Raw genomic sequence first — 9,477 nt, 5'->3', positions numbered from 1 at the left:
TTTGGTGGAAATAGTTTATTTGAGAATTGAATATTTTTATTGAAGGAAATAAGTAGTTCTAGAAGTAACATTGGACAACGCTTTACTTGGGATTATTTTTGTCCTTCGGTTGCACGTGGATCATAACCTTGATGGCCCCACCCAGCCCATGCCGCGACGTATTGAACGCTTCCGCCGTCTCTTCAATATTAAAGTGGTGCGTAATGAGACGCTTCACGTTGATCTTGCCGCTGGCCACCAGACTCAACGCTCCCGGATAGCTAAAAAAGTGGTAAGAATTTTGGTTTTTTTTTTTTTTTAGAAGAAATATGAAACTCACTCATTGCAGTAGCGAAAAACGCCCCGAATGTCGACCTCGCGCGAGAGGGCGTTCACCAGCGGCAGCTTGATCTCGGCCGGTCCCATGCCCACCAGTACGGCACAGCCGCCGGAACGCGTGGCCAGCACGGACAGCCTCGAGGTGGCTTCCGCTCCGCTGCAGTCGATGGTTTTGTCCGGCGCGTGACCTCCAAACAGGGCGTGGACCTTCTTGACGACGTCCTGCTCGTCGGCGCCACGTTCAACTACAAGTGTTCCGTCCGCGCCCAGTTCTTTGGCGACATCCAGTCGGTTCTGGAGCAGGTCCGTGACTATGATGCGCCCGGCCCCCATTGAGCGGGCGGTGATGAGCGTGACCAGCCCGATCGGACCGGCCCCGAGGATGAGGACTTCGGAGCCTAGGCCGACGCACGCCCTCCGGCAGGCGTGAACTCCCACGGCCAGCGGTTCCAGCAGGGCACCTTCCTCCATCGTGACGTGGTCGGGCAGTTTGTAGCAAAAGTCGGCCGGATGGGTGTAGTACCGGGTCAGATTGCCGTCGTACGGCGGAGTCGCGCAGAAGATCATCTCCGAGCAGAGGTTGTAGCGGCCACCCTTGCAGTAGTCGCAAACCCGGCAGCCGTACCCGGGTTCGATCGCAACCCGGTCGCCGACACGGACGTTGTGCACTCGGGAACCCACTTTGGCGACGATGCCGGACGCCTCGTGGCCAATTACCATCGGTTTGCGCACCACAAAGTCCCCGATGCGGCCATTTACCAGGTAGTGGACGTCCGAGCCACAGATCCCAACGCTGTCCATCTCCAGCAGGACCTCTGGAAAAGGTTTTGGGTTTATTGGTAGCAGTAAATCAGCTCTAAAACAGCTGTTTTATGACTGATTAGCTGTTGAATGCTGAGTTATGATTTCTTTTAGTGCTGGATGGTTACTGGAGATGTACTTAAAATAATGATCACAATTTTAAAAATTACCATCATCCTTCGGTGTCGGGATCGGTCGTTGTTCCTAAAATCAGAGAAAGAGTCGTAATTTCAATCGGATTTTAATCTTGAAGACCAAACATACCAATCGCAAGTCCTCGATTCCGTAGAGAACCGCCGTTAGATTATCCTTTCCAGACATGGCTACAAATCAAAAAATAGATAGAACTATCAACCAACTATTGCGAAAAATTCCACCAAGATTTCCAGAAAAATTCCAGCGACCCAATATGCCCACAACCGAACCGGTCACTGGCAAAGTCAAAGTGATAATAGAACTCGCTGCCAAGACCAACTTGGCACAACCATCTGATCCGCGGGAGGTGTCGATTTGTGTATTTGTCTTATCTCTCGCGGACCCGTTGTTTTACAACAGAAATATGCAATTCCGCCAGATTACGCCGAACGACGTCCTAGTGCGAGATTTGTTTGGCAACTTTACGACCCCTCCTCCTTCTAATCAGAATGAAGAGTATTATTGTGCAGATAGGTTGTTTTTGTTTGTAATTAGCTCAGTTTACTCGTAGATCAGGATGCAAATTGAAGGCGCAATTGAGTATTCTTGTAACTTCACAAAAACATACCTTCTTCGATCCAATAACAAGCCTAAACTAGTTCTGATGTTTTTCTGACTCCGTAAATGAAACCGGACGGTAGTAACACATACTGTGGTAGTAATCTGGAGTTTAAAACAGCAATATCATCAATAAGCCGGTTTTATTTTGAGAAAACGAAGAGAACAGAGTAGGCAATAGTGTATACGAAACGAGTGGAGACAACCGGCTAGCAAAGTATTTTCGGAAACAGGCCCATTAAATAGGAGCACTGTATGGGAATGATAACAAGCTTAAAAAAAGGAAAAAACTAAAATCAAAACACAAAAAAAAACAACTAAAAACTAAAAACTAAATACTAAAAACTAAAAACTAAAAACTAAAAACTAAAAACTAAAAACTAAAAACTAAAAACTAAAAACTAAAAACTAAAAACTAAAAACTAAATACTAAAAACTAAAAACTAAAAACTAAAAACTAAAAACTAAAAACTAAAAACTAAAAACTAAAAACTAAAAACTAAAAACTAAAAACTAAAAACTAAAAACTAAAAACTAAAAACTAAAAACTAAAAACTAAAAACTAAAAACTAAAAACTAAAAACTAAAAACTAAAACTAAAACTAAAACTAAAAACTAAAACTAAAAACTAAAAACTAAAAACTAAAACTAAAAACTAAAACTAAAAACTAAAAACTAAAAACTAAAAACTAAAAACTAAAAACTAAAAACTAAAAACTAAAAACTAAAAACTAAAAACTAAAAACTAAAAACTAAAAACTAAAACTAAAAACTAAAAACTAAAAACTAAAAACTAAAAACTAAAAACTAAAACTAAAACTAAAAACTAAAAACTAAAAACTAAAACTAAAACTAAAACTAAAACTAAAAACTAAAACTAAAACTAAAAACTAAAAACTAAAAACTAAAACTAAAAACTAAAACTAAAACTAAAAACTAAAAACTAAAACTAAAACTAAAAACTAAAAACTAAAAACTAAAAACTAAAAACTAAAACTAAAAACTAAAAACTAAAAACTAAAAACTAAAACTAAAAACTAAAACTTAAAACTTAAAACTTAAAACTTAAAACTTAAAACTTAAAACTTAAAACTTAAAACTTAAAACTTAAAACTTAAAACTTAAAACTTAAAACTTAAAACTTAAAACTTAAAACTTAAAACTTAAAACTTAAAACTTAAAACTTAAAACTTAAAACTTAAAACTTAAAACTTAAAACTTAAAACTTAAAACTTAAAACTTAAAACTTAAAACTTAAAACTTAAAACTTAAAACTTAAAACTTAAAACTTAAAACTTAAAACTTAAAACTTAAAACTTAAAACTTAAAACTTAAAACTTAAAACTTAAAACTTAAAACTTAAAACTTAAAACTTAAAACTTAAAACTTAAAACTTAAAACTTAAAACTTAAAACTTAAAACTTAAAACTTAAAACTTAAAACTTAAAACTTAAAACTTAAAACTTAAAACTTAAAACTTAAAACTTAAAACATAAAACTTAAAACTTAAAACTTAAAACTTAAAACTTAAAACTTAAAACTTAAAACTTAAAACTTAAAACTTAAAACTTAAAACTTAAAACTTAAAACTTAAAACTTAAAACTTAAAACTTAAAACTTAAAACTTAAAACTTAAAACTTAAAACTTAAAACATAAAACTTAAAACTTAAAACTTAAAACTTAAAACTTAAAACTTAAAACTTAAAACTTAAAACTTAAAACTTAAAACTTAAAACTTAAAACTTAAAACTTAAAACTTAAAACTTAAAACTTAAAACTTAAAACTTAAAACTTAAAACTTAAAACTTAAAACTTAAAACTTAAAACTTAAAACTTAAAACTTAAAACTTAAAACTTTAAACTTTAAACTTTAAACTTTAAACTTTAAACTTTAAACTTAAAACTTAAAACTTAAAACTTAAAACTTAAAACTTAAAACTTAAAACTTAAAACTTAAAACTTAAAACTTAAAACTTAAAACTTAAAACTTAAAACTTAAAACTTAAAACTTAAAACTTAAAACTTAAAACTTAAAACTTAAAACTTAAAACTTAAAACTTAAAACTTAAAACTTAAAACTTAAAACTTAAAACTTAAAACTTAAAACTTAAAACTTAAAACTTAAAACTTAAAACTTAAAACTTAAAACTTAAAACTTAAAACTTAAAACATAAAACTTAAAACTTAAAACTTAAAACTTAAAACTTAAAACTTAAAACTTAAAACTTAAAACTTAAAACTTTAAACTTTAAACTTTAAACTTTAAACTTTAAACTTTAAACTTTAAACTTAAAACTTAAAACTTAAAACTTAAAACTTAAAACTTAAAACTTAAAACTTAAAACTTAAAACTTAAAACTTAAAACTTAAAACTTAAAACTTAAAACTTAAAACTTAAAACTTAAAACTTAAAACTTAAAACTTAAAACTTAAAACTTAAAACTTAAAACTTAAAACTTAAAACTTAAAACTTAAAACTTAAAACTTAAAACTTAAAACTTAAAACTTGAAGACAAAAAAGACACAAAAAGACAATAAAACAAGAAAATAAAACATTAAAACATTAAAACATTAAAACATAAAAACATAAAAACATTAAAACATTAAAACAGTAAAACATTAAAACATTAAAACATTAAAACATTCAAACATTAAAACATTAAAACATTAAAACATTAAAACATTAAAACATTAAAACATTGAAACATTAAAACATTAAAACATTAAAACATTAAAACATTAAAACATTAAAACATTATAACATTAAAACATTAAAAAATTAAAACATTAAAACATTAAAACTTGGAAAATAGAAACTTAAAAAAAATAAAACATAAAAAACATTAAAACTTAAAACGTTTAAGTTTAAGAAATAACATTAAACCAAAAAACAACAAATAAAGACAAACACAGAAAAGAACTTAAAAAAAAAAAAACAAAAAAAAAACACACAAAAGACAAAAAACATTTCAACGAAAGCACAAACACTTGATAAGTATACTCTAGAGACCAAAAAAAAACTAATTTGAAATCAAAACAAAGCTCAAAAGTAAAAAAATAGTGCATGAGAGCAACTCTCTACGAAATCGACCGATTTCGACCATTTTTATTTTTTGTATTTTTTATTTGACCTAAACTTTGTGGGAGCCTTCCCTATGACCAAATAAGCTATTTTGCGTCATTGGTTCACCCATACAAGTCTCCACACAATTTTAGCTGCTGTCCATACAAAAATGGTATGTAAATATTCAAACAGCTGTAACTTTTGAGTGAATTTTCTGATCAATTTGGTGTCTTGAGCAAAGTTGTTGGTATTGTTGAAGACTTTTGAGAAAAAAATAGGTACACGGAAAAAAAATGCAGATTTTTTAATCAACTTTTTTTTCACTAAAACTAAATTTCCCAAAATACGTATTTTTTGATTTTCGAAATTTTTTGATATGTTTTAGGGGACAAAAATCCGCAACTTTTGAGCCATTGAGAATCATGGTCAAAAAAATCTGCCGCCGAGTTATGAATTTTTGAAAAAACAGTGATTTTTGGAAAAAATCGAAGTTTCATGCAAAAACAAGTTAGACATTATTTTTTAATGCAAAATTGAATTTGCAATCGAAAAGTACTTCACAGATTTTTTGATAAAGGGCTCCGTTTCCAAGATATAGCCACCGAAAGTTTGATTTTAGCGAAATATTTGCAGTTTTTCAATTTTTAAAAATGTGACCATGAGTGACCATTTCTAAAAATATTTTTTTTTTTGAAAAGTTCAGAAAATTTGCTATAAAATTGTCTAAGAGACTTTGAAGATTGGATCTCGGTTTGCTGAGATAGGGCCGCTTTAAGAAAAAGAAACACGAAAATTGAAGTTTTCTTAATCTCACCAAAATAACCCATCATTTTCTATTGACGATATCTCAGCAACTAATGGTCCGACTATCAATGTTAATACATGAAACATTCGTGAAATTTTCCGATCTTTTCGAAAAAAAATATTTTGAAATTTTTTTAATCGAGACTAACATTTTAAAAGGCCCAAACATTGAATATTACGCCCATTTAAAATGCTATAGTCAACAGGGTAATGTGCCGTTTCTAAATCACGTAGACACTTGGAGACCCATGTTTTCAAAATTACAAATCAATTTTGTTTTATAAATGACATGGATTTTTTTTCGAAATTTCAAAAAACTTCAAATTAGAAAAATTCGAACTAACGACTGTTAGAATGGTAACAGGATTTCTTTTCATGCAAAATAAAAAAAACAATTAATTTATTGTTTCATTAATATTTATCTACTTCATCCATTAATTTACAGAGCTTGAAGTATACTGCCCCTGATCGCATAAATGTCCCATATGCATTTTCACACTTTTGAGTTATTGATGCAGTTTGGTTCAAAATCGTGTGCTCTTTGCAAAGAGCCTATAACATCCAGTACTTTGTTCTAGAAATCAGGAGGAAATCCAGTTTTTTTCGCGAAAGCTTAACACGTAGCCTTATGTATGGGACAAACTTCAAATACGTTTTTCTCAGCTTGCTGTTTTTGCATATGGGACAATTATGCGAACATGGGCAGATTAGCTCTTAGTTAAAACCACACTTCTCATCACAAAAGCAAAGAAAAAGAAAAGCTTTACGAAAATACAATTCTGACGGAGAGAGAATTTCAAGAGAGTGACAGAGTTCAAATCTTCCGCAACGGATTGTTCTTGTTCCTCGGCTGACAGTGGATCATAACCTTGATCGCGCCCTCCAACCCGTAGCGGGCCGTCTTGAACGCGTCCAGCGATTCGCTCAGCTCAAAGTGATGCGTAATCAGCTTCGTCGCATCGATCGTCCCGTTGGCAACCATGGCCACGGCCGCCGGGTAGGCGTTCGCATACCGGAAACCCGACCGGATCTCCACCTCGCGAACCAGCGCGATCGTGATCGGGAGGTTCATGTTGGTGGGGCCGATGCCGACCATCGTGACCACTCCACCAAGTTCGGTGGCCAGGATGGCCAGTCGGACACAGGACTCGGCTCCGGTGCACTCGATCGAGATGTCCGGGGCGGTGCCGAGGAGTTGGTGGATTTTACGGACCGTGTCTTCCTCTTTGTCACCCTTTTTGACGAGGTAGGTTACGTCCGCGCCGAGTTGCTTGGCCAGGTCCAGCTTACTTTGGACGAGATCGACCACGCAGATCTTGTCGGCGCCCATGGCTTTCGCCACCAGGACGGTGACCATTCCGATTGGACCCGCTCCCAGCACCAGGACGGTCGATCCCAACTGGACTCCGGCAATACGACAGCTGTGGACGCCCACGGCCAGCGGTTCTATGAGGGCACCTTCCTCCATGGTCACGTTCGGGGGGATTTTGAAGCAGCAGTCCTCCACGTGAATGTAGTAGTTCTGGAGCGATCCGTGAACCGGCGGAGTTGCGCTGTAGATTCCGTCCGGACAGAGGTTGTACCGCCCGGCCTTGCACAGCTTGCAGACCTTGCATCCGATCGCTGGTTCTACCGCTACGCGATCGCCGACTTTCAGGCGCTTAACGTCCGGACCGATCGCGATCACCACTCCCGACGCTTCGTGCCCAATGACCATGGGTTTGCGGAGCTTGTACTCGCCGAATCCGCCGTGGGATAGGATGTGCACGTCCGATCCGCAAATGCCAACGCAGTCTATCTCCAGCAGGACTTCGTTCTCCTTTGGAGACGGTGGGAAGGGAAGTTGATCCTGTAAAGGGCGCAAAGATCAGTAAATGATCAAGTGTACGAATACCTCCAAATTACCATCCGCATATCGTCCACACCGTGAATCACCGCTCCCAGATTTGCCTTCTTCGCCATTTTTTGGTGGAAATTTCCTATGCACTTCCTATCGCTGCAACGAGCCGGCACAGAATGATCGCGAAACGATCGTCCAGTAAATATATACAACTCGGGCCAGAGGTTGCCGGCGATCATCATCCAATCGGCGCAACACGTGACCCAAGCGATACAAAGTGAATGAGCGCATGAGAGCACGCGATCGCGCCCAGCCGGTTTCAATTTCTCCAAATGGCGCCATAATGATCTCGTCAATTAGGTCTGTTAAGTCGCTGAAATTATCGCACTTGTGATTGCGAGTAAACGATCTGCGGTCGTAGGAGGACCAATAAACTGAACCTGATAAGAGGAACAGTGCTGTTCTGTCAGGATCAAGAAGGTCAAGTAAACCGAGAGGATCATCGCTGTATAAAACAAGTCATCCTGATGGACGTGACAATCAGTCACTGGGAAGGATGGCACCGAAGCAGAATTACGCAGCAGTCGTCCATGGTCCGAACGATCTTCGGCTGGAGGAGCGCTCAATACCGGAACCGGCCTTTAACGAGGTGGTCTTGGAAATCGATTGCTGTGGGATCTGCGGCACGGATATTCACTTCCTGAAGGAGGGAGGTTTTGGCACTCAAATGTTGGTCAAGCCGATCGTTCTGGGTCACGAGTCTTCCGGGATCGTCAGGAAGGTCGGCAGTTCGGTGACCCACCTGAAAGTCGGTGATCGCGTCGCGATCGAGCCCGCTGCCGGGTGTAGAACTTGCGATCTTTGCAAGGTTGGCAAGTACAACGTGTGCCTGGACGGGAGGCACTGCACTACGCAGAAGACCGACGGCAATTGTTCCAACTACTTTGCGCAGTACGCGGACTGTTGCTACAAACTGCCCGATCACATGACCATGGAGGAGGGCGCCCTGTTGGAACCGCTGGCAGTTGCAGTCTACGCTACGCGTCGTGCCGATATTCGCCTGGGTAGTAGGGTGATCATCTTTGGAGCCGGCCCCATCGGTATAATGTGCCTGATCGCGGCCAAAGCCATGGGGGCCACCCGTACGGTGATCCTCGATCTGGATCGGGTCAAACATCGCCTTGACCTGGCCAAGAAGCTGGGCGTAACGGGCGCGATCGCGATCAAGAAGGACGAAACAGAGGACGATCTCATCCGGAAGATCGACGAAGTGCTGGGAGGTCCGGCTGATCGCGTCCTCGAGTGTACCGGATCGCAACCGGGCATCCGGACTGCGATCAAGGCCACTCGGAATGCGGGCCGGATTTGCCTGGTCGGACTGGGGAACGACGACGTCCAGCTGCCGATGGTGGACGCCATTTCGAGGGAGATTGAAATTACCACCGCGATGAGATTCAACCACGAGTAAGCTTCCGATCGTCCTGAAATCGAACGAAAACTTAAACTCGATCATAATTTCAGCTTTCCAGCGGCACTGGAGATCGTGGCCAGCGGGTACGTGGACGTGAAGCCGCTCGTCTCGCACCACTTTGACCTGAAGCACGTGAAGGAGGCGTTCCGCATGGCCAGCCAGGGTGAAGGGAACAAGGTGTTGATTCACCTAGTGCCGCGCGATACCAACAACAAGAAGAAGTTTGTGAATTAAATAAAGACAGAATTATGCAAAAACTGCTCGTTTCTAGCTTGGAAGTTGCGGCTAAAATGCGCAAATTGCAAGGGGAATCATGGCGCGAATTTCTGCGATGTATATCACATCACATGTCGCGCATTAGGTGCGCAAATTGCTAGGATAATCGTATCGCTAACATTCGCAAATAACTGTTTAACTAGGATGCA

At 38.0% G+C, this 9,477-nt stretch overlaps 3 protein-coding genes across 4 annotated transcripts; 1 reads left to right on the top strand and 2 right to left on the bottom strand.

Annotated features, from left to right (window-relative positions):
• LOC6046346 (sorbitol dehydrogenase) lies at positions 1-2,108 on the bottom strand. 2 transcript variants are annotated; one of them, XM_038265189.1, is made up of 5 exons: positions 1,883-2,108; positions 1,384-1,442; positions 1,290-1,323; positions 320-1,133; positions 1-260 (listed from the first exon to the last, which is right to left on the bottom strand). In XM_038265189.1, the coding sequence occupies exons 2-5, from the start codon at positions 1,438-1,440 to the stop codon at positions 83-85; spliced, it is 1,083 nt and encodes a 360-aa protein (XP_038121117.1). In that variant the 5' UTR covers positions 1,441-1,442; positions 1,883-2,108; the 3' UTR covers positions 1-82. The 2 variants fall into 2 exon arrangements, with proteins under 2 accessions (XP_038121117.1, XP_038121118.1); XM_038265190.1 differs by lacking the exon at positions 1,883-2,108 and having other exon boundaries at positions 1,384-1,792.
• A 4,286-nt stretch (positions 2,109-6,394) lies between these two features.
• LOC6046347 (sorbitol dehydrogenase) lies at positions 6,395-7,799 on the bottom strand. Its single transcript, XM_001863525.2, has 2 exons — positions 7,647-7,799; positions 6,395-7,590 (listed from the first exon to the last, which is right to left on the bottom strand). Exons 1-2 carry the CDS (start codon positions 7,701-7,703, stop codon positions 6,556-6,558), a joined length of 1,092 nt encoding a protein of 363 aa, XP_001863560.1. The 5' UTR covers positions 7,704-7,799; the 3' UTR covers positions 6,395-6,555.
• A 255-nt stretch (positions 7,800-8,054) lies between these two features.
• Positions 8,055-9,309, top strand: LOC6046348 (sorbitol dehydrogenase). Its single transcript, XM_001863526.2, has 2 exons — positions 8,055-9,045; positions 9,103-9,309. The coding sequence occupies exons 1-2, from the start codon at positions 8,138-8,140 to the stop codon at positions 9,284-9,286; spliced, it is 1,092 nt and encodes a 363-aa protein (XP_001863561.2). The 5' UTR covers positions 8,055-8,137; the 3' UTR covers positions 9,287-9,309.
• The last annotated feature ends 168 nt before the right edge of the window (positions 9,310-9,477 follow it).

This window comes from Culex quinquefasciatus, chromosome 3 (genome assembly GCF_015732765.1).
Source record: "Culex quinquefasciatus strain JHB chromosome 3, VPISU_Cqui_1.0_pri_paternal, whole genome shotgun sequence".
NCBI classification, from domain to species: domain Eukaryota; kingdom Metazoa; phylum Arthropoda; class Insecta; order Diptera; family Culicidae; genus Culex; species Culex quinquefasciatus.
This window is presented reverse-complemented; position numbering and strand designations above follow the sequence as displayed.